Source organism: Lissotriton helveticus, chromosome 4_1 (genome assembly GCF_964261635.1).
Source record: "Lissotriton helveticus chromosome 4_1, aLisHel1.1, whole genome shotgun sequence".
In the NCBI taxonomy this organism is placed as follows: Eukaryota; Metazoa; Chordata; class Amphibia; order Caudata; family Salamandridae; genus Lissotriton; species Lissotriton helveticus.
Window position 1 is genome coordinate 955,501,129 of NC_136063.1, and position 25,340 is coordinate 955,526,468.

At 49.3% G+C, this 25,340-nt stretch overlaps 1 protein-coding gene across 2 annotated transcripts in view; it reads left to right on the forward strand.

The window, feature by feature from the left end:
* ATP9B (ATPase phospholipid transporting 9B) overlaps nt 1-25,340 on the forward strand; it is a 2,445,811-nt gene that overhangs the window by 1,871,575 nt on the left and 548,896 nt on the right. For both annotated transcript variants that reach the window (XM_078687568.1, XM_078687569.1), the window contains exon 14: nt 19,086-19,198. In XM_078687568.1, coding sequence (XP_078543694.1) covers nt 19,086-19,198 — 113 coding nt within the window. The remainder of the gene's footprint in view (nt 1-19,085; nt 19,199-25,340) is intronic.

Sequence of the window (25,340 nt, forward strand, 5' to 3'; positions counted from 1 at the left end):
TTCTCTGCCACCGGCTCCCGCGATCTTGGTCGGGGTCTGAGCTGGATTGCCTCCTGCAGCCTATGATCGCATGCGGGGGTGGGAAAGTGCGGTAAAACTAAGGCCGTGGGGGTTTGGGACACGGAGCCTCCGCCGGTTGCGACTGCTCAGGCCGCCATCTTGGCCACGCCCCCGCAACTTCATTTTTAATGCCCAGGTTTTTACAATACCGGTACCTGTGAAGTAGAGGGGCCTAGGCTGGATGGGTAAATGGTAGACTGGACTGGTGCCACAGGTTTTGAAAGGCCCAGAATGTCCATCATTTTTTTTTATATGTATTTATTGGCATTTCAAAAACATGCAATCAAGGGACAAAAAGCTGGCATGTACAGTACAATAGCATCCCAAGTTCTTTATAGCATGGACATAACAATCAAAGAATAAGACTCAGTCCCCCACGCAGTCAACAGTGCTGACCCTTGAACAGTACTCCTCGCCACCGTAGACTTCCACTGTCCTCGCAGCGCTCCCCCAAAATACGGAATTAGTAAACACAGCTAGTATCCCCTAATTGAGTGTCTCCACGTCAGTGTGCTGTGTCCTCCCGCTGCCCCTCCAACTCCAGAGCTAAGTGTGACTCTTTCAGGTCATGAGCCTCCTGTGCACCCCTCCTCTCCAAATACAGTGCCCAGTAGTTCTTGGGACGATTACGGGGTGGAAGTAGTTCGCTATATAGCTCTGTTTAGGTACAGCAGTACAGCATATCACTAGACCATTTAGCTAGCGTCGGGGTCGGCCCGCGCATCCAGGTGAGCGCGACACACCTTTTAGCAATCAAGAAGGCCATGTAAACAAGCCTTCTTCTGTCAGGCAAGATATCTTTAGAATACCCCAGGAGGGCCAATAGAGGATTAGGGGTCAGTGTCATCTCAGTAACTCTGTTTACTTCACCGAATACCGCGCACCAAAAATCTGAAACTTTCGGGCAAAGCCAGGCTAGGTGCAAAAAAGAATCTCCATAATTAGATCCGTTGAGCTTAAGATAGTTGGGATTCACCAGAGCTGGACTTTCTCATGACAGTCCTATACTTTAGACGCTTCTTTAATGTTGCCTTCTTTAAAGCTGCCAATTATTTTGGCGTCATCAGCATATACAAATAATTTTAGGCCAAAAGACTCAATCAAGTGGGGCAAAGGATTTTAATATAGTTATGTAGACCATTTCGATCAGGGAGGCAAGACCTAATAAATACATGTAAAAAGTTATTTCTTCAGTGATATTCGAGTATGATAGAGAAAAGTCCAGTCACATATCGAATTTCACTTTCCTGAATAATAGTTTTGCTCCAACCAAGTCTGCAGAGAAAATTACACGCCAAGTGTATGTGTAAGAAACCATGTGAGCTACAGCCAGGCTGCCCGATTAAAATTATTGATGTGAGATTCCGCTAGTGTAATAAAAATGATACACCGGCTTGCACGTTTACTCCTTAGAAATGCACACAAGCCTAAAATTTAAAAGAATTGCTGTGTTTTTTTTTAGGGAATGTTAGACCTGAAACCCTTTGATGGTAGTTCCCCCAAATTTCGTCTTCACACCTCCTGTTATGCTGAATTCATTTTTGTTGGTGTTAGAACTGTGCACTTTGTTATGGCTAACCAGTGCTAAAGTGCTCATGCTCTCTCCCTAAAACATGGTACAATTGGCTTACAACTCATTGGCACATGTAATTTACTTGCAATTCCCTAGTAAAGTGGTATCACGTGCCCAAGGCCTGTACAATAAATGCTAGTAGTGAGCCTGCCACACTCATTGTGCCGCCTACTAAAGTAGTCTATTAGAACATGTCTCAGGCCTGCCACTGCAGCCTTTAGTGGAGTTTTAAACCGCCATTTTGACCAGGCAAAAAAGACCTTTTGACGGACCTAAACCTTCCTTTCTAATACTTATAAGTCACTCCTAAGGTAGGCCCTAAACAGCCCATAGGACAGGGTGCATTGTATTTAAAAAGGAGAATCAGGCCAGTAACTAGCTTCTCCAGTCTGGAGCAGTGAATGGCAAAGTGTCAGCGGGGAAACTTTCTGGGATGTAGATGCATGTGGGTGCTATGCGGCAGCTCACCTTGTATCTCCGGTGTTAGGCAAAAGGTGTGGGAAGGGGAGGTGCCATGCATCTACCGTTTACCTCTTGGTCGCGTCATGAGAGTAGGTCATCGCTGTGGGTTAGGCTCTCTACGTGGTCGAGAAGGGTGTCCCAGGCTTGGGAAATAGGTTGCTGACGAAGGCGTCGGACATCTAAGCATCATAGCACCTCAATCTTTGGCTCTCCCCCATTTCCGCATTGCCCCATACCACACCACTTCTGATGGAGCCTATGCTGCCCTCGACTGCATAGTGAGGGCTCTCTTAGCGAGCAGTAGAGTCATAACAGCCAAGCGTGTATGTAGCTGCCTGCGTTTAAAGATGCATAAGGCACTGACCTCTCTCGTGTTAAGGTCTGTGAGCTCAGTAACCTTCTGTAGAATAGTGTTAATAGAGTGCTAGTATGTGGCTATGGCTGGGCAGGACCACAACATGTGCTGTAGATCTGCAGAAGCCAGTAGGCAGTGTAGGCAGCTGAGGCGTGCATGGGGGAAATATCAGTTGAGCTACTCTGCTCATCAGGTAGGCCCTGTGTAGAATTAAGTACTGTTTACTCTCAAACCTGGCTTATCTGAACACTTGTTTAGGGAATGCCAGGGCTTGTTCCCACTCTTTGTGGTGCATTACCCTTCCTATATCGTCTTACCATTTACCTCTCAAAGCTGTCAGTGTGAGCCTAGTGTGTTCATGTAAGGCTTTATTTAACCATTCTATCAGGTGTCGACTTGTCCCCATATCTTGCAGGGTTTGTGTCACTGAATGTGTGGGGAGCTCTTCGTCTTGGGTGAACCAGGGAGCCTGACATGTGTTCCGCAGCTGCCTGTAAGTGAGGAATTGTCCTTTTGGAAGGGCATGATTAGAGACAAGTTGATCGAAGGTGAGGAAGTGACCGCCAGCAAACAGGTCCCTTGCTGTAATTAGAGCTGCTCATGTCAGCTCCCTAAGTTGGAGGCTCTCTAGAAGCCATGAAATCATGACAAGCCCTTCAGTGGGAGTGCTGGGTGCATAGAGAAAAATGGCGTGTGAGGTGATAAACACTGGCAAGGCATTTGCGGGAGATCATGACTTGTAAGAACAAGTATTCTGGGGCGTGACCTTGGGGAGCAGTAAGGTATAGAGTATTGACAGCGCAAGGGAGCTAGATCCATTGCATGTCCCTTCTCCTCTACCCATTGTTAGACCCACTGTAGTTGTGCTGCCAAGTAATATGCCTCAAACAATGAGACTCACAGCCCTCCCTTCCAGACCGGCAGTTGTAGCTTTTTCAGCGTTATGCTCCCTCAACAAGGCATTGCGCTCCTGGAAAAAGCACCCGGGGGGGGGGGCGACTGGAATGTTTAGGAAGTGGTATAGCAGTCCGGATGCATTATCATTTTGGATAGGGCTGTTTTCCCTGGTTGTAACTAACGGTAGATTTTTCCAGAATTGCACTTAATTTTCAAGGGCAGAAAAGGATCTCTTTAGATAAAGGCAAACCCTGAGGTAGTGAACTGTGTTGCCCCTCCAGCTCAGCAGGGTGTCTCCAAGCCGCACCTCGAGAGGGGTTTCATTGCCACTGAATGGGTACATGCACACACGACTTGGCCCAGTTGACTTATAGACCTGCTGCCTGTGGGAATGCCTGCAGGGTGGTATGTATGGGGGAGAGATCTGAGAGGATGGAGAGAAGCAGTTCATCCACATATAGGGATGTCCCATGAGTCACATCATCTAAGGGGATCTACCAATCCGCCTTCCTTGTGAAGCCAAGCAGTGAGGGGCTCCATATAGCTATAGCAAACCTAAAGGCACAGGAGCCAACTCTGTCTGGTGCACCTGCCCACAGAGAAGGGCAGCGAGATAAGCCGGCTAGGTATTTTCTGGAGGTAGGGCAAGTGTATAATAGCTTTGTATATGCTAAATGGTAGTTGCCAATCCCCAGCCTAATCAACACCCGGAAGAAAAAATCCTATGTAGGGGTGTCTAAATCTTTTCCAAGATCTAATATCAGGCTGGCTGCATGTGGGAACCGTCAGGCGACTTGGTCCAGTGCGTGTAACAGTCGTCGGATATTGTGGGATGCGCTATGCCCTTGGACAAAGCCATTTTGGTCTGAATGAATGAGCTTGATTAATATCCGGGCATATCTGTCAGCCAGGATCTTCAATAGGATCTTCTAGTCCGCGCCAAGGATCGCAGTCGGTCAATAGGATGAGAGCTGGATCAAATCTCTTTCAGATTCCAGAAATTTGCAAACCCTCATTGAATATCTCTGCTAGTCTAGGCACGGAGAAGGTGCTGTAGTATTCTGTTTGTAGCCCGTCCAGGCCTTGAGGTTTATTCCTGGCCAAGTCATGAATGGCTTGTTTGATTTCAGGGATCGTTAAATAGGTGTCTATAACTCCTCAGAGGACTGGCAAGTAGGTTCCAGGGGAACTGGGGCGCTCCATGCCACATCTGCAATGTGAAAAGAAGAAAGAACACAAAAAGAACAATTGATGGACAGAATGCAGAACAATGTCATACATTCACCTTAGTACAGAGATCTGGGCTAAATCCATTGTTTTTTTGCTCCCCATGCCATTCCAGTTTGAACCCAGCCACATGCAAATCAGTTTTGACCCTGCGCCCAATGGGAACAGTCCACCCCGAACTGTCAGGCCAGGTCCTCCCTGGACTAGAAACAAGCATCCTAGGACATGTTTCGGGGTTTCACCCCTCATCAGCCAGGATAGCTTGACTCCAATGGCATGGAGAGCACAGGACCCACGTTTGAGCATACGCGTCCCACTCGGGGTGAAAAATGCAAAAAGAACAATTGATGGACAGAATGCAGAACAATGTCTTACATTCACCCCAGTACAGAGACCTGGGCCAAAATCCATCGGCTATGTGAACGTCATGATCTGAGACCATGCGCCCCAGGTAGTCTATGTGAAAAGCCATGTCTAAAATGGACGTGTAACATAATATGTGGTTGAGGTGGACGTAGAGGTCGGTTGGGGTATAATAGAATGAGTAGAGTTGGAAGCATAGACGCAGGACCCTTCGGATATCAGCGAGAGCCCACTTCTGAACCCACCCCACAAAACACTCTGCTTGGGTGTAAGGAAGGGATGCAAGGAGGAGAGGATGCTAGAAATCTAGCTGTAGGTCAAGTGTGCAGTTGTAGTCTCCGCCCAGTATCCATTGCGTCCCATTTCTGTGTGCCAGCACCCCTGAGAGTATGGCCCAGAATGCCTCCTGGTCAGAGTTTGGAGCATAGGTGCTCCCCAGCAGGACGCACGCGCCATCTAGTGGACCCTCTACCAGCACATCTCGCCTCTCCCAGTCTATGGCAGTGTCTAGAAGTTGGAAGGGGAAGCCCGACCTAATCCATACCATCGCCCACTGGGCTAATGCCTAGTAGCTGGTGACCAAAACAGACCTTCTCCAGTGCTTTTGAATGTGTTTTAGGTCCTTGTCAATGGTGTGTGTTTCTTGAAGGAACATGATTTGCACCTTCTGTTGGTTAATGTATGGGTAGACGGTGTAGCACTTTCTCACTGAGTATATTCCATGCACATTCAGGGTGAGGAACTGTGTCTTAGCAGATATGTCCATCTAGTGTGTGATCGTGTAAGCCGGGGTGAGGTGTTGGCTACCCCGCATGGGCCTTCGCCTTGGTAGTGTAACCATCAATCTGTTGTGTTGTGGGTGTCCTCCGCCTTTCTGGTTAAATTCTTAGGAGTTGACTGGGAGAAAAAGGGAACAAACAGAGTCAACAACTCACATGTACTGCTACTAATGGCATCATGCCCAAACGGACTTAAGCATTGACCCATTAAGCAAGTTAGGGCAGTGACGTAGCTAAAATGGGCAATGTTTATGGCAGGAATTACCCTGGGTTTCAACATCTGGTCTATGTGGGGCCCGGCGGTGATGGTTCAGGCGGTCTCCCGACCGCTGTGTGGTGAGAGTCCATGAGGCCATAGTCCTCAGACTTCTTGTGAACTCTCCAGTTCTAGACAGTTTGTAGTATTCAAAAATCTAAAGTGTCCCTTCCTCGCTCGGACTATATCCTAAAGTATTGTGTCTTTTGCCTTGTATACTTATTTACAATAAAAAGAATTTTAAAAATTTAAAAAAATCTAAAGTATCTTTGCCTGCGATCTTCTCTTTTCCAGCATGTTTTCCACTGTCTGCGTGGTCTTAAGCGTTGGAGTTTGGGAGTCTCTTTGGGAGCCGTCCGTCATTGTGGAGTCCTCATATGCCGAGAAGATATGTGGGCCTCTCTCTCGCTCTCTCTGAGTTGCTAGCATTGTCCCCCAGGGGTGCCGTCTGGAGTGTCCAACAGCGGCGCTCAGTCACTTGTTTCAGTGCAGGCGTTGTGGCTGTCAAGGTTAACGGAAAGTGGCCTCGCCTGGTCAGGTTGTGCCTCCTTGTTCCTTTCGCTGAGAGGTGAGGGAAGCCCTTCCCCATTTGTGTAGGCTTCTCTCCATAGTGTCTGTTGGCCCAGTCCCATGCATCTATCTTTAGAGCCTGTAAAGAAGATGGATTTGCTGTCTTTGAGAACTTTGAGGCAGGCCGGGAATAGCAAGGAGTATTGGATTTTGAGCTCTCTGAGCCTCTTCTTCACTCCCAGGAAGTTAGCTTGTTGATACTGGACCAAATGAGTATAGTCCGCAAATAGCATTATTGTCTTGTTCTCAGCGAGAAGAACTGCATTAATTCTGGGGTGCTTGCAAAGGATTTGAACGAATTTTCCAAGAAGGATAGTGTTTCTCAATTTTCGATCCCCTCTGGCAGGCCCATGATGCATACATTGTTCAAACGAGAGCTTCCCTCAGCGTCTTAAGCCCTATCTTCAAGCCCTTGTACTTGGTCACGGAGTTCTCCGATTTCATTTTGGTGCATCGCGACCTGTGACTGCAGCGTGTCCAAGGCCTTTTTCCCTTCTGTAGCACTGGGAGTTTCCGTTAGTCATTTTGAAAGAATCCTAGCTCCCCTACTAGGGAGCCTATCTTGCTTTCCATGGAAATTAATAAGTGTTTTGTTGCCGCCAGGACTTTTTACAGTTTGTCATCTGGCGGCTTCCAGGAGCATATGGTGTCTGCGGACATAGGAATCTGTGATACTGTGTTCGATGGGTTGGCCACCTTGGTCTGCCTGTGCCACCACGGCCGATCTTAGACATCCCATTGCTACAGTAGCTAGCCACAAGTAGAAAATGTAGATGGATCAGACCCTACCTAGCTTGGACTTGAGAGGGAATGTCCTCTAAGGTTGCTACTTCAAGTTGGACAGCAAGGGTATTTTGCAGGTGAAGGTAGTGCCGGAGACCTCAATAGCTCCTAGCGCCAGACTGACTTGGTATGGGTTCTCTCCCTGGTTTGATGATCCCTTCAAGGGTCACTATTAGTCGGGTGTTGACGGTGCGGAGTGAGCTGGGGAGTTGCGCTCATTGAAGGTCCTCTGCGATTTTCCGATGTTGGGGTCTCCAGTGCGGTCGGCATAGAGAGCAACTCTGGACCAATCCGCATCTCCCATTGGGTGGCCTCCCACAGCCAGCGAGCCTGTCACTCCTCTATGGCTAGGTCTATCCGCCTCAGCCTTGCTGGGGCCGCCAGCAACCGGAGGCCAGTGTTCCTCCTCCTCCTCCCAGGTTGGAGCTGCAGGTGCCCACGTATGGGTGTTGTGAAGCATCATCTGGCGTGTGGGCGTGCAATGGTTCTCGAGGGTTTTTGTCTCAGGGGCCTCCAGACGCAAGGTGGAGCCAGGCCAGCTCTCCTGCTGTCATGGTGGTTCAGAGCAGGACCCCAGGGCCTGCTGGGATTCAGCAGTGAGGGGTATCTTCTATAAAGGGATGGCTCCCCGTCGTGATGGGGTCTTGCTGCTGTCTGCCTGTGTTTGCGCTGAAGTGCTAGGATAGGGACCCCGTTTCCTCCTTCTGGTGTCTTGCAGTCTGGGCCTGGTGCACCCAGCTGCTCAGCCGAACCCCTTGGCCCACAGCATTACTGCCTCCCGTCACTCTCCGGAGCTGGGGATGGAGCACCAGCCCATCACGCTATCCGGACAGATGCTGTTTGACTTACTGGGGGAGGCCTTGTGCGGCCATCTTTGAGGACGCGATCCCGTCATGCCTCAATGATGGCAGGGGACTGTGCATAAAGGCCTCTCAGCGCATTTGTAATCTAAGAGGTGGTGTGTGCTGTCTCCTCTGGCTCACGGGTCCATTGCACCTCGCCGCTCTCCTCCGGTGATGTTTGTAGTTTTTGGGAGGCAAGGGAGAAGAGAAGGGCCACCAGTCATCAATTCCTGCATGAGCCTTGCAGGCAGGCCACCCTCAGCGCCATGTCGATCTGCGAGGTTGCATAGCTGTCTCCTTGGTCTCGCTGGCCCGTTGTTCCTTGCCGCTCCTCCCCGATGATAGTATAGTGCTTGGGAAGGAGGGGTGTGGGGGAGCAGACCACAAACCAGCTTTTGTGTGAAAAAGGCCGCTTTATTGAAACAGGTGCACATTAACAATTATTCAAACCTCGGCCAACGCCTTACAAAACTAAACCTCACTAAATAGTGAAACTTCCTTACCCCTTATCACCGCCCCCGCCCCTAACATTTCCTTGACCCCGCCCCCACCCATACATTACAATTACAACATACAAACAATGCAAATTCCTGCCTACCCGACTAAACCCAACAATTTAAACAATCCGATAGACCAAATCCCTTGCCTGCCCCCAAACAACTTTTGATCCCCCACCGTGTGGCAACCTCCGCAGCAGCTTAGCCTGTCCAAAATAACCTCTCCATGACCCAACTATTCAACTGAACAACCACAATTCTGCAAATCCTGTCAAAACACCACTAACCCCCGCACAGCACCTGTTCCAAGCGACAATACAAAAACACAACCCCTGTCCACCTGTTCCAACCAAAACCGCCAGGAAAAAGGGAATACCCAAAAAGAGGAGGTTTAATTAAGGAAAAAACTTCTACCCAAAAAAGAGCGGGAGGGAGGGAGGGACAAAATTAACAAATGCCTAGCTTACTCCCAACCACCAGGTCACCAAACCTAAAATGGTGGCTGAGAGGAGGAGCCCCAAGTATTTATGCTTGGGCTCCTTTTGGGCTAAAAAACCAGCCCAAATCAGAAACCACCCGCCTTGCTGCTGCAAACCCCCACCCCCCGCCCCTCCCAACTTGCCCGGGGGGGGGGAGACCTCCCTGTGGTCGTCTGCCCCCCAAAGCCCCCCTTGGGAAGGAGGGGTGGGGCGGAGCAGACCACAAACCAGCTTTTGTGTGAAAAAGGCAGCTTTATTGAAACAGGTGCACATTAACAATTATTCAAACCTCGGCCAACGCCTTACAAAACTAAACTAAATAGTGAAACTTCCTTACCCCCTATCACCTCCCCCGCCCCTAACATTTCCTTGACACCGCCCCCCACCCATACATTACAATTACAACATACAAACAATGCAAATTCCTGCCTACCCGACTAAACGCAACAATTTAAACAATCCGATAGACCAAATCCCTTGCCTGCCCCCAAACAACTTTTGATCCCACACCCTGTTGAAACCACGCCAGCAGCTTAGCCTGTCCAAAATAACCTATCCATGACTCAACTATTCAACTGAACAACCACAACTCTGCAAATCCTGTCAAAACACCACTAACCCCCGCCACCCAGAAAGCCGGGAAGGGGGGGAAAGAAACTACCCCCCCCCTTTCTACTCCCCAACCAGGCACAACTTTTCATGTCCTTTCCATTGCGTGGCCTAACTGGCATATTCTTGGACCTTTAAACACCTAGACAGCACTTCTCTCAGCTCCAAAAGATACAGATCCATCCCTAACCTGGACAAGTGCACACCATCAATCCTGAAAAATTCAACCATGTCAAAACGAATATCTCCATGCGTCACTCTCCCAAAACCCAAACTCCTACAAAACCTCGAAACCTCTAGATTTATCTTCTTGCGCGCCCTGTCAATCGCCTTAAACTTGTTCGCACCTCTCCAATTCCTGCGCAGCATCAATTCCATCCATAAGACATGGTATCCTGCCCACTGTTCCTTAATTAGTGCCAGAACCCTTTTCATTGCCCTCAGCAAAACCACTCCCTTGACCCCACACAAATCGTTTACACCCAAATGGATCAAGAGCACATCCGGGCATTGGCCCCCGACTAACCACGAATTCAATGCTGGAATCAACTCCCTCCAAAGCATGCCCCCTTTTCCCTTCCACACCACTCTGAAAACACGTTAGTTGAAACCCAACAGGGCCCCAAAATAACTGCGACATGCTTGAACATGAGCCCATTTGACGAAGGAATGCCCCATAATCCATATAGTCAGTTCAGTCGAGCGGGGACCAGCCACAGAACCTGTAACGAGAAAAGCAATATCAGACTTACGGCAATTAGGATGACGCATGCGCCTCCCCAGCAGTGTTTCCCACATAACGCTGAAAGCTGTTGGAAGACCATCGTCCCAATCGCATAATATCCTCCCCAGACCAGCCCCTATAGTGAGCCTCTGTGGCTGCCCCGATTCTGAAAGAATGAGTCCCATATTGTGCCCCATCCAACCTGATGGCCCGCAAAGCTTTACGAAGCACCATGCGCAACTGGTATTCAGAATCCCTGCTCCCATCTACATGTGTAAACACCACCTCCCCAGCTTTCCCACCAGAAATCTCTCTCAATCGTCGGCCAACTGCAGCGGGCACGTCACGGCCGGGGAGGGGGCTTCCAACCATATCCCTTTCCCCCGACTCCTTTGGTCTGTTTTAGAATTTGCCAGCCAAATGTGTACTCCTGTCTCCGACCATCCTACACCCTGCCACCCTATGCCCTTTCGAGACTTAGATCCCAACAACTCTGACACCCTAAAAGCCCCCAAAAACATCCACACCATAAGCCTAGAAAACAGACAACACTCCCAGCCATCCCTGCAAACAGACGGTAACACCTCCAGCAACCGGGATAAATTCTGCCAAGACAAGGTATTCCGAACCAACCGCTCTGCTCCCTGCTCCCTCGCCCATCCTTCCAACATTCTCCTCCCAACCTCCCCTGCAGACGGAGAGTAGCCCCAAAGTAGTTTCCCCATGAATGAAATACCTGCCATCTTGCCCGCTATGGTAACCCTAGACAGGCCTTTGTCCATTAAATCAAGGATAAACTGTATCACATCTTCAGCACAACGCCATCCCACCTCATGCCTACACGCCCCTGATGGCAAAAATTCCTTCCAAGCCAGCGCATAAGCTGCCTGAGTTGATGGGGACAATGAGCCTACCAATAATTGTATGACCCTGCGTTGCCTACATACCACAAGTGATCCGGCATGGGGGTCGGTGTCCTGTCCGCCTCCTTGGCCAGCCCATGGAATCTCTCCCACTGCGAACGAGACAAAGCATCCGCAATATCATTGTCCACACCAGGAATGTGTAAGGCCCTAAAAGCGATATCATACCTAAGGCAACCTAACACAAAGACTCGCAGCAGTTTCAAAATCTGTTCATCCCTTGCTGATTGTCTGTTGAGAATGTCCACCACCGCCATGTTGTCAATCCTGAAAAGAACCTTCTTATGTGCCAGCTCTTCTCCCCACAATGTCAAGGCTACCAAAACTGGAAACAGTTCCAAAAACGCAATGCTTCTCCCGCCATCCTTCCATTGAGCGGGCCACTTCTCAGCACACCACCTACCCTGCCAATAAAGACCAAAACCATCACTGCCAGCTGCATCTGAGAAAATTTGAACATCCCATTGGAAATCTTCATCCCTGACTAAAGGAACTCCATTGAAAGAGTGCAGAAAGACCGTCCTCATACGCAGATCCTCCTTAACTCCAGCTGACAAGCGGACATGATGATGAGGCAAGTGCTGACCTGACAGGGCCCGACCCAAACGCCTACAAAAAGTTCTCCCTGCCTTGCTCACCCTACAAGCAAAATTGAGATGACCCAGCAGAACTTGAATATTCTTCACTGTCACTTTCTGTCTGGCTAACATTGTTTCAAGGAGCTCCAACATCTTCACTTTCTTGTCAACCGGCAATCGAGCCTGCATTGCTCTGGAATCAATCTCAATCCCCAGAAAATAAATGGTTGCGCAAGGACCCATTGTCTTCTCCGGAGCTAACGGCACCCCCAAATTGTCCATGAGCTCTTGGAATGTGTCCCGGGCTGCCTGGCACTCCATGGAGCTCGGTGATCCAACGAACAAGAAATTGTCCAGGTAGTGTGTTACCAACTCATGGCTAGTGCTATGCGTAAAATACCATTGCAGGAAAGTGCTGAAACATTCAAAAAGGGCACAGGACATCGAACAACCCATTGGCAATGCTTTTTCCATGTACCATTGACCAACAAAATGGATCCCCAGAAGATTCCAATCATCTGGATGGACTGGAAGCAATCTAAATGCAGATTTTATATTGCATTTTGCCATGTCTGCAGTTGCGCCTGCGCTCACCACTAGTGACATAGCCACGTCAACTGAGGAATAAGACACGGAGGCCGCCTCCTCATCAATAAAATCGTTGACGGAAGACCCCTCCGGCCATGACAGGTGTTGAATTAGCCTGTACTGCCCTGCCTCCTTCTTGGGGACTACCCCAATCGGGGAAATGATCAAATCCTACATTGGCCAATCATTGTTAAAGGCACCTTTGGGCGCTTAGACAACTCGTACTCTTCCTCCTTAGACCCCTCTTTGGAATGTACTTCCCTGTGCAGATGTTTAAGAATTTCAACGTACTCCCCCTTCCAAATTCTCTCCTTTGTGGCCAACATCAGATGAGCCCCCAATGGTTTTGTAACGCCCACGTAGGGGAGCTTCTTAATCTTTAACTCCTTGCTATGCAAAGCCTCCTTACCTGTATCCACCGCTTCAGTATTCACCCCACTCTCCACTTTAGAACCCGGTGCTCCCTCTCCTTCATCTGTCCCTACACCTTGATCTTTAACGTAACAACCTTTGTACAGCTTCCCCTCATCACTCCCTCCAACTGCCTCACCCCCAGTCCCCACAGACACCATTTTAGGTCTGGCCTGTGGTTCACCACTCTCACCTGGTTCTAACAAGGGGGCCCGACCGGGCGCCGACCTCCATGCCACAGTCTCCAGCGTTGTCCACTGTCCGAGGAGCCCTCACCGAGGGGCCACGCTCTCTTCTGGGTCCAAACGCCACTGCTTTCTTGGGCTGCACCACCTCCGGTGCATGTAAACAACTACGATAAACATGAGAAGGACCCCCCTTCCTCGTGGTCCCTCACTCCACCTTCCTCTGGACTGTCCTCATCATAGTCCAATACCACTGGCTCCTCTATCAATAGAGGATCTGACACCAGCACCACACCACGGGCCTTACCAGACCCTTCACCACTTGTACTGCCCCTAGCCTGTGCACCTGAGGGAGGAGCCGACTGTACACACCAGTACTCCCCAGAACGTTGACCACACCTAGCCTCTCTGTCCTTTGACCAATCCAGTCGTCGATTCCTGTCCACAGTTGCCGGCTCCGCCAGGATCCCCTGATCGTATGGAATGTGCCGCGCGAGGCTCCACCCTCCCTTCTCTTCAGCGCAATTGGGCCGCACTTCGCCCTACCGAGTCTGCCGTTCCAGAGCGTTCCCTGACCTGTGGAGAAAAAGTTCGGACTGATGTGCTGGGACCCTTATTGCCGCTAGCCTCCCGTCCGCTGAGACCTCTGAATGCCCTCACGCCCAAGCCCCGGGCGAATATCGAAGCCCTCCCAGGACCCCCCCAACCTGGGACATCTCACTGGGACCCCCTTCCACCAGTCCCCCTACGCTCCTCCCCCCCCAGCACTGGACTTATTTAACCCAGCAGGGGGGCTGTAGGCCGAGTCCTGGAAACTGTGTGGCCCATCTGAGGAGTACAACTGCCCCACCTTGCCACCTGTGCCCATTCCCCCTCCCCCAATGAGCTGCCCACCATAGAACCTTCCTCGAACCTAGGTGAATAAGGGGGGAAAAAAGGGGGGCTGAAAAGGTCCCTGCTCCCCCCTCCCCCAGCCCTGCTCTGCCAGCCTCGGGGGCACCCCTGCTCGTAAACCTAGAGGGGCTGGCCATCGCCTGGACCCCAACCGGGGAGCTAACACCAGCATCCCTTCCCCCTTTGCACTGGCCTGCTATGTTGTGCTTCCAGACTTATACTGCGTGCCGGTGTGCCCCCATGCTCACCCCCTCCCGGCTGCACTGTATCACCCAGGGCCGCGTTCGAAGCAGAAACCTCTCGCAACCCTTCCCGGCAGGAGTCCGCTGACGCCTCACCAGGCCAGGGCGCCGAAACCGATGCCGAGCGCCTCTTCGCGTCCCGCCTACCCCTGCGCTTCACAACCAGCGCAGCTCCGGCGGATCAGCTGGCTCCGCCGCAAGGCCCGACCCGCTTTCGCGCTCAGTCGCATCCCCCTCACAAGGCCCGCTCACAACCTTCCAGCCAGATTTGCTCTCTGGGGCCGCCTTCTTACAGCGCGGGCGGCCCCTTTCACTTACCTGGTCCAGTCGCGGCCGCTTGGGGGACATACACGACGCAACGACGGCAGCTACCCCGGCAGAGGCCTGCCGCGTGGGGCGCGACGCCCCCCCCACCGCGTCACCCAGCACCAGGTCTAATCTTCCTGCTTCGCTAAGAAACCGAATGGCTTCAAGTACACGAATATCCTCCGCAGCCATATCACTCCTTAAGTAAACCCACGCCTAATTCCTGACAAACAAAATTAACAAAAGCCTAGCCTACTCCCAGCCACCAGGTCACCGAACCTAAAATGTTGGCTGGGAGGAGGAGCCCCAAGCATTTATGCTTGGGCTCCTTTTGGGCTATAAAACCAGCCCAAATAAGAAAAAATCAGCCTTGCTGCTGCAAACCCCCACCCCCCCGCCCGTCCCAAACTGCCCGGGGGGAGACCTCCCTGCGGTCGTCTGCCCCCCAAGCCCCACTTGGGAGGTAAGGGGAAGAAGAAGGGTGGCCCCCTGCTTACCCCGATCCTCCGCAGATATAGTAGTCTTAATTTCTGCTGAAATGTTTGGATGGCCACAAATGCAGGGTTGTTTTTTTTTATTTAGGTTGAGCGTTGCGAAAGATGTACTGTGGGCTTTGCAAGGACTTACAGCCCTCCCACTGCTTACCTTTGGTTGGCTTTAATGTCACTCTTATTATTCCCACTATCCCTGTTACTATCTCTCGCACATATACTTCTCTCCCTCACCTCAAACTCCGGGTTGCTCTTGTTCATCACCTCTCCCTGTCCCCATATTGCTGTCCTCTGTATGCTGTTTTTCCCCTCCCCATCCACTCCCTGTTACTTTCCTGACCTTCTGTTTATTCCCACCTTGTTGTCCTATTTTTTTTATATTTTTTAAAATTTAGTATACATAAAAAGTGTGTTCACACTGCTTTTTAAATTTATTTACCAATGCATTTCTACTTTTGTTCATGCTGTACTGTGTACTGCATGGGAAAAAAGGCATTGGCATAATCAGTATATCTCAAAGACTAAATCTTTTGGCTTTGCCAATGCTGGTCTTGATAATTGCGGCTCAAATGTAAAAAAAAATCCTCACGTAGAATCGTGACATACAAACTCATGGGAATCTTAACCTACATTTAGTGTTTAAAAACGTTAATGCTCAAATGTTACTACACCTGAAGAAATATTAGACACCCTGGCCGAACACTTTGAACAAGTTTACACTTCTAACTCCCCCTTGACAACGGAAGAGGCACACAAATACATTAAAGACATCCAAATGCCGGCTCTGTCAGACGATGCGGCATTGTCGCTGGAGGCTGATTTCACGACTGATGAGATCCTATCCGCCGTCCACTCTTTGCAGTCTGGAAAGGCTGTGGGGCCCAATGGGATCCCCATTGAACTATACAAACGTACATCTGAATTGACGGCCCCACATCTCCTGGCAATGTTCAAACATAGCCTTGAGGTAGGAGAACAACCACGTGACCAACGAACGGCTACTATAATCACTGTGCCGAAACATGGTAAACCCCCTGAGGAATGTTCGTCATACCGTCCAATATCTCTGCTTAACGCAGAAGCTAAGATCTTGGCTAAAGTGATCGCTGTCTGCTTGACCCCGCATCGCGAAACCCTGATCCACCCGGATCAATCTGGGTTCATGCCCAATAGAAGCACCGCAGTCAATATGCGAAGGGTACATGCGGTGGTGGCACGCATGCACTGCCTACAGGCACCTGCAGTTATCCTCTCCTTAGATGCCCGAATGGCATTCGACATGGTGGAGTGGAATTACCTGTTCGCTGTCCTTAGGCACCTAGGTTTTGGCCCCAAGTTTTGTGCATGGGTGAAACTGCTATATTCAAGTCCCCTGGCACACGTGGTAGCTAATGGCCATATTTTGAGGGATTTCCGGTTGAATCGTGGAACGCGCCTGGGCTGCCCATTGTCTCCTTTGCTCTTTGCTTTGGCATTGGAACCGCTGGCGGCCTGGATTCGCTGGGATCATATGATCAAGGGGCTACACTGGACTGTAACGTGGGAAGACCGCTTATCGTTATATGCGGATGATGTCCTCTTATACTTGACGTCCCCTAGGCGGTCAATAATAGTACTGCTGTATATTTTTGGAATTTTTGGGCGGGTGTCCGGCTATACCATCAACTGGTCCAAATCTGTCCTGTTTGTTCTTAAGGGCCCACCCCCGAGACTGACGGCGGAGTGCCCACTGAGGGTTACGGAAGAGTCCTTTAAATACCTGGGGGTGTGGGTAACACCGGATTCGAATGCCTTCCTCCTTCAAAATCTGGAGCCTCCTCTTGAACAATTCCGTAACGATGTTAAACATTGGCATACTCTACCCCTGACACTTTTGGGCATAGCAGCCCTCTATAAAATGATGACGCTTCCTCGACTGTTGTACATACTGGAGAATACCCCATTCCCTGTCCCTAATAAGTACCTTAAAATGATAGGTGAGTTAGTCTCAGGTCTGCTCTGGAGTAATAAGCCGGCGCGTATATCTTGCTGCAAGTTGACTAGAGGCTGGTATGACGGAGGTGTTCCCCTTCCGGACATTCAGTTATACTACTGGGCCTGTTCAAACGGGATATCCCGGAAAGGGTCTACGCCTAGCACACCTGACCCCTGTGATCCTTTTTAAAACAAGTTGCCGTGGATGTCTAAATCATTTCCCTGGCAGACGAATTGATGGGGCAGGTTCAGAGGAATCAGCACTCGGGTGAATATCCCGGCATTTTTGCGGCGTCCATTGCCTTTGCCAGTTGTGGCCTTTCCTCATTATTGCGAGGTACTGATCAGGAGCGGATACATCATGCAGCTGTAGCCAGAAGTTGGGTATACAGGTTATTGCTCCGCCCTGATCGATTCTGAGGGTATTTTAACTTGGTTTTCACGTGCACTTTACATTTTATAACTTTGGTCCTGAAGAAGCGCCAACGACCCTTATGGCGATATAGGCGCGAAACATGTTGACCTATGTCCTTCTACACCCGGGCATAGTATGCCATTGGGGCTAGATTTTATTTAGCAGTTGAGTCTGCTCTGGGTACATCATTTTAACATTTGCTGCATGGTGACCCTTTTCTTTGAATTTCACATTACACTTGCACGCACTTATTACCACCCTCATTGAACACAAACAACCCCTCCACCCCACACACCCGCATGCACCATCCGGCAGTCCTATAAAAGATCTCCGATAAAGAGACCCTTCGGGGGACCCGTAGGGAATTGCAGCGCCGGCCCTACGAGGAGCAACTGCCCAATGATGAAGCATGACACCTTCCGAGGTGTGTGAGGGCAACAGAGGACAACACAATGGTTTCCCTATCATTGGTGGGGCCCTTCACCTAGGATTTCTGTTTCTTATTCCTCTTTCCTTTTCCTCACATGGGTGACTTTTTGCACCCCTATGCATGGGTGACTTTTTGCACCTTGCATTAGGAACAGTGTCCCCTTTTTGGTATACATACTACTGGGCCACCCATCTAAAAATTATAAATCAATGGTTACACACGCCCCAAACAGAACCAGCATTTCAAGAAGACAGATATGAACTGGGAGAGGCAGGAGTTCTTTCTGCGCTGTACGATGCAAGGGGCGCGTCGTCCCTCTTGGGCCCCACGGCACACACCGTAGGCCTTTGGTATGCTGCACAGACTCGTCTTAAATGCGCAGACACCATTACCAGACTGACTCCGCTTTGGTCGACACGTAGGTTAGGCAAACTTCGTAACAGCAAGGGTTTCAGAGAGTGGGACCTGATAGGTATTTCCACGGTAGGCGACCTATGGAAGGGAGGTGCTGTAATACCTTTTGAACAACTTCAACCCCAGTATGACTTAGCTCTCACCGAAAAATTCAGGTATTTGCAGATTAGGCATGCTCTGGGGTCAGTGGTACCTGATCCACGGCTCTGCCTGCTGAGCATCTGGTAGCCAAGTGATCTTACTCATTCTGCCCAGGACTGGGTGACATTAAGTGTTATGAATGCCAAGTGAAATATTGCCAAGTACTGGGGTTCCGGGGAAGTGCCCACACTTAGAGACTGGTGTCGTGATCTAGATGCAGAAATGTTGGCGGAGAAGGTAGTGTATGTGCAACGGGGGTGCCCTCGGAAATGGGGTGAAATTTGGAACTCATGGAATGATTACAGAGGGTATCTGCGTGATCCACCTGCACCGGAGGGAGAGAGTGAGTCAGACTCTTAGCCGGAAGGGAGTGGGGAGCTACTTGAACGTACCAATGTATAATGAATTATGCCATTACAATGTCTCCTATTTTGTAATGAAGCTGTCTACTACACCAAACTGTCATGTTCAATGTATGTGCCATTTTTCTAACAAATACCCTGTTTTCGTTTTCAATAAAAACAATAAAAAAAACGTTAATGCAATATTATTTTGAAATAGTTTTGTGCTCTCTGTCCTGTAACAAGGTTTTCTCATGATGTGATGTGCTTTTACAGGAACTCTTACTCAAAATGAAATGGTATTTAAACGTCTTCATCTTGGAACTGTATCCTATGGGACCGACACAATGGATGAAATACAGAGTCATATTTCAAGCACATACACTCAGGTAATTTTCATTTGATTTTTCTTATTTGATGTTTCCTTGGTTTAATAATTTACTTACTACATTTGACAATGAAAAAAGTAAATTGGACTCCTCATGGTTTGCTAAATTCATGACATGTTTGCATTTAGTGTGATCACTTGTCATAAGACACAAGACAACTTAGCAAGGAACATCCATGAACGTCTCTTACTGCTTAGCACACAGTAAAAAGCCAGTTTTTCACTGAATCTTAAATTATGCTAAATAGTGTGTACTGTCTTTCCGAAATTGCTACCATTTCTATCTGTTGCAGTAGCTCTGTTTGTGTTTAGCTTTTTTGTTTGGTCGCTCCATGCAGTCGACAAGTGATTGCTTCAGAGAATGTGGAAACCAAGAAAGCACACTTTCTGGGTGGTATGCAGGGAATCAGTATGTCATTGTGGCAAAGACAGTGGGCCATGCTTTTGGATCAGAAGGTAGAGCAGCTTTTTCCTGAAGGGGAGATAATACTCAGGGCCTTTGGCTCCTTCCAGTGATGTTTCCTTCTTAGCAGTGGCAGCGACAAGATGGTTCTCTCGAATAGAGCCCGAGTTGAGCAGGATCATTGAAAGTGAGAACTGAGATAGACAAACTATTTTCTCAGATTCCCTTCTCGGCTGTGCGGAGTTTCTTGAGTTTTGTGATCAAAAAGTAATTGAGGAATTTCAAGATTCCCAGGGTTCCAGACTAAACGTGTGCCTGGCTTCATAATTTTGGAGTATGCTCGTGCGCACCTTTACATTTGAGGAATACCCAGAAGTATTAAAAATATATTTGGAAAACATAAATCAACCACAACGTTAACTCCCCAGTTGTGAGACATTTCAGTTTGTGTGAACACCACACTGAGTAAATTGGTTAAAAAGCTAGCATGAACACCAGACCTATTAGGATATTAGACTGGCAGGAATTAAAAATTGGGGGATGAAAAAATACAACTTTTAATGTTTTAGATTAAGATGCGTTGTATGTGTATAAGTGACTAATAGGCGGAGGAGGGCCCCCGCCCTACTTTTAGCAGATAATACCCTACTGATTTATAAGTCACCACAGGGGTTGTAACAGCTTCTGAACACCGTTAAGCTGTTTTGTGTAGATGGGGGTCTGGAGCAAATAGCGCCAAGACCAAATGTATTGTCTTTTACTGTATAGAAGGCAACCCGTGGCATGAGACAGTTGCTGGTAGGTTATAACCCAAAAGATGTGGTGACCAAATTTGACTCTTTAGGTGTAAGACTCACGCCTAACCTGTGCTGGGCTTCACACATTGAAAATGAGCATGTGTCCCTGATTCAGCATACAAAGCAAAAATCCATAGGAAGACTATATCCAGAGAGAATGGTGGCCCAGGTGGGAAATGTCCTTTAGGACGAAGCCGGAATCACACTGTGCCTTCCCTGTGCCAGCAATATAACAAGCGCTTCTTTAGCACGCATTCCTTCAGCAAGCAGGTTGTTAAAACGTCTTGCTTTTGGGTGTTGGGAGGGGGGCATTGGTGGAATGGTGTTGGATTTAAAGTCCAACACCTTCCCTACTGTTGCGCAGACTGGAGTTGAAATAGTAAATTAAATGATTCCAAAATCCGACCCCTCCTAAGTCAATTCGGTATGACGACTTGCATGCTGAACGAATGCGTGCTTAAGACATGTTCGTTATGATTATGCTGTTCCGAAGGCATGCGTGCTAAACACATGTGGAATACCGTCATACATTGAGCCCCAGTTCTTTAGATTTATAACATCAAGGCTCTGAGGTCGGTCCTATATGGAGCCGAGCTATGGGGTTATAAGAAAATGCAGTGTCTTTCTTCAGTGCAACACAGGTTCTTGAGATTGCCGGCTCTGTGCCTTCACAGTGCCGGCAATATAACAAACGCTTCTTTAGCATGCATTCCTTCAGCTGGCAGGTCGTTACAACGTCTTGCTTTTGGGGGAGCACATTGGTGGAATGGTGTTGGATTTAAAGTCCAACACCTTCCCTACTGTTGCGCAGACTGGAGTTGGAATAATAAATTAAATGATTTCAAAATCCAGCCCCAGTCAAGTTGGTATGACGACTTGCATGCTGAACGAATGTATACTTAAGACATGTTCGTTATAATGATGCTGTTCCAAAGGCATGCGTGCTAAACACATGTGGAATACCGTCATACATTCGGCCCCAGTTCTTGAGATTTATAACATCAAGGCTCTGAGGTCGGTCCTATATGGAGCCGAGCTATGGGGTTATAAGAAAATGCAGAGTCTTTCTTCAGTGGAACATAGGTTCCCTGAGATCCCTATTAAATCTTCCAGTGAGTACTTCTTTGACTTCCCTCTATTTAGATCTAGCCCAGCAAAATATTGCCCATAAGATTGAGTGTAGACTCCTTACCTTTTGGCATCTGCTTTGGTCCACTACTGCCCTAGAATCCTTGGTTAATTACTGCCCTCGAATCCTACCGGGTGGGCCTAAGAGACCATATGGCTCCGTACTGTGTTAATAAAATACCAAGGCTGTGCGCTGTCAAGGCTCTACTTCAGAAACTGGGCCTTGATATGTACAGGCCTTTGCCTGAGAAATCATGAATGCCTTCTAGAGCTAGCATAAAAGTGATCTTCTGGGAGCATCTTGCTATAGACAATGTGTTGCACTGTAAGGGATCACTATCACTAGTCTTTATTGACTTTAAACCCTGTGCCCAGTATGAGCATACAATAGATCACATTGTTCCACCACTGGCAAGGAAACTATTCCTGCAATTTAGGTATGAATCGAAATTTGCCTAGGTTACTGATGGTAAGTTTCAATTCTATTAAGGACACAGAAGCTCCGATTATGCTATGCTATTTCCTTCTTCGCTTTAATAACACATTTTTTCACAGCAGCTTTCAGAAAAAGTCACATAACATCTTTATTCCTAAACAGGAAAAACGATAATCCAGCAACAATTGTAATAAACCATAACTCCCAGAAGTCCATTCCACTCTCAGAACATAGTCCTTTCTCAGTGTCCGTCCATCCCAATAAGGTCCTCTGTTAGCAGTTTTCCCTCCTCTTTCTTCGCGCGTACGCCTCAGAAATCACTGGTCTTGTTTGGAAACGTCATTCCCTGAAACCAAAACCTAGTCAATCAGAAATCCACACAGTACCATCAGGGACATACCAAAGGGGAGAGACCAAAGCAGCAATACAGACATCGAACCAAAAAATCAAGAGACTTACTTACTGCCATACGGGTGGGTTTGCACCAAGTGTGCAACGGGCGGGAAAATCCTTGCCTCTGTGTCCTTAATAGAATTGAAACTTACTGTCAGTAACCTAAGCAAATTTCGATTCTATGACAGGACCGAAGGCTCTGATTATGCTAGTTTAAAGCTTACTTACCACTAAATGCGCCACATCCACCACCGGTTTGAAGTAAAACCGCTTAAAGTTGGAATCCGAAGACCAGTCTGCAGCTCGCATAAGATCCTCCAAGCGAGCTCCCAGGGAAAAAGCCTTTGAGGCCATAGCTCCTCTGGCGAAGTGAGCACCAAACGGCTTAATGTCTATACCCGCCTCCTGCATGACTCAACGCATCCACTTAGCAATGGTGGGAGATTAGACAGCTTTGTGCGGTTTCCGTAATGCAATAAGAAGTTGTCTCTCGCCCGGAGGGCGCAATATAGAGGTTAAGTCCTCATAAGCCTTCAGACTGTACGACACATAGTTTGGGCACATCCACAAAAGCTGGATAGGAAATTGTCCTTGAAGTTGATTTAGTTCGGCGAGCAATCGTGAATATCACTCCCTCCGGGGAAAACACCCGAGCTGTAATGTCCAAGGCAAGCACATCCGAAACCCTGCGACAAGAAACTAGACATAGCAACATGGCCAACTTGGCCGAAAGTTCCTTCAAGGAAAGGTATTTATTCGGTTGCCAAGACAAAAATAAATTAAGAACCACGTTCACATCCCATGAGAACAAATACCTCGGTTCTGGGGGTAGTGACAAACAAATACCCCTCAAGAGCCGACAAACAAAGGAAAGTTTGACCACTGGGGAACCATCCACCGGACTGTGGGCCGCTGAGATAGCCGAATGCATGGCATTAATGGTCCGATACGCCAGTCCATCTGCCGCCAATTCCGCCCAAAAATTCAGTATGGGAACGACGCCTGCGACCACGGGATCCAAACCCCGTGGAAGACACCAACGAAACCTTTTCGCCTAGGCGGAACGATAGCGCTTGGAGGTGCTTGAGGCCCAGGCCTTCGATAAGAGGGACTCAGCCTGGGAGCGACCAACATCGCCAGAAAGGCGCCAAGCCATGAGATGGAGAGAGCCCTGGGCGATCAGGTGATGCCGCTCCCCGTCCGGATTCAGAAGAAGGTGAGGGAGTGGGATTGGAAAATCCCAAGACAGTTCCAGAAGAACTGGAAACCAAACTTGGTACCTCCACACCGGCGTCACTACCACCACCTCTACCTTCTGATGGCGAACCTGTGCCGCCAACCTCAAGATCATGGAGAACGGAGGGAACGCATAATTCTATTCCTTCCCCCACTCTTGCAAGAAAGCACCCATCGCCTGAGCCAGAGGATCCGGCCTCCAACTGAAAAACCTCGGGAGCTCGTGGTCCAGACGGGCCGCAAACAGGTCCACTGAGAACGGACCCCACAGGGTGTCCACCCACCGAAAAACCTGAACATCCAACTTCCATGGGCTGGCATCTCGCAAGTGACAGGAATGCCAATCCGCCACCTGGTTGTCCTTGCCCGGAAGATACTCTGCCGTCACCGAAATGTGATGATCCAGGCAAAAATCCCAGAGGGCCTCCCAGGCAGTTGATATAACGCACCGCCGAGAAATTGTCCATCTTCAAGAGGACACAGGAGCGAACTCTGTCCCTGGTCCAGCACCGGACCACGATGGACCCCGCAAGAAGCTCCAACCAATTGATGTGAAGTGCTTGTTCGTCTAACGACTAAGCGCCGCCGGTAGAGAAAGCGCTGCAGCGAGCACCCCACCCCGACCTGCTGGCGTCAGACTCTATCACAATGTCGTGGGCGGTCCTGAAGATGGCCCTGCCGTTCCTGGCGTGCATGTGGCAGAGCCACCGGGACATTTACTCCTTGGCCTCTTCAGAGAGGGGAACCATTTGATCGTAGGACAAACCTCTCCGGAGGTGGTGCGCCTTCAAACGTTGAAGCGCGCGATAGTGCAAGGGCCCCGGAAAGATCGCCTGGATGGAGGATGAGAGAAGACCCACCACCCGGGCGATCTGACGGAGAGACGTGTGCGACTTGGACATGGTCTGCCGGAGCTAGTGACGGATTTTGGCCATCTTCCGGGAAGGTAGGCTCAAAGATGCGTGAACCGTATCCACCACAAAGCCTAGGAAGACTATCTTCTGTGACGGAAGTAGAATCAACTTGTCGCCGTTGATTATGAACCCTAAGCCCTGCAATAGAGAAACTGTCTGCTTCAACTGAAAGGCCAACCTGCGAGGGCATTGGACCATGAGAAGGATGTCGTCTAAATAAACAATCATCCGAATCTCCTGGCTTCGCAAGAACTCTACCGCCGGGTGTAGAACCTTCGTGAAGCACCACGGAGCCGAGGACAACCCGAACGGAAGGACGGTGAACTCGAACACCTGATGCCTCCATTGGAACTACAAAAAACGGCGATGGGAGGGATGGATCGGGACCACCAAATACGCGTCCTTGAGATCCAACCGCACCATCCAGTCGTTTGGGAGGAGAACATCCCAAAGGAGGTGAATCCCCACCATTTTGAAATGACGGTATATCAGCCTTCAAGTTGATGACTGGACGACGCCCCCGTCCGTTTTCTCCACCAGGAAGATATTGCTCAAGAACCCCTGGGGATGTAGGGACGACCGGCATACCGCCCCTTTGCGGAGCACCTCGGAAATCTCGTCGTCTACGAGTTGCGCGTCCGTCACGGAGAAAGTGATAGGAAGAGGGAAACCTGTTTGACGGGGTGAATCGTAAAATTCAATGTGGAAACCCTGAATGGTTTGCAGGACCCAAGCATCGTTCGTGATGGCCCCCCAGGCTCCGAGAAAGCCTGCCAACCGCCCCCCAATTTGAACTTGAGATGGGGAGATGAGACTTACCGTTGGTAACCGGACCT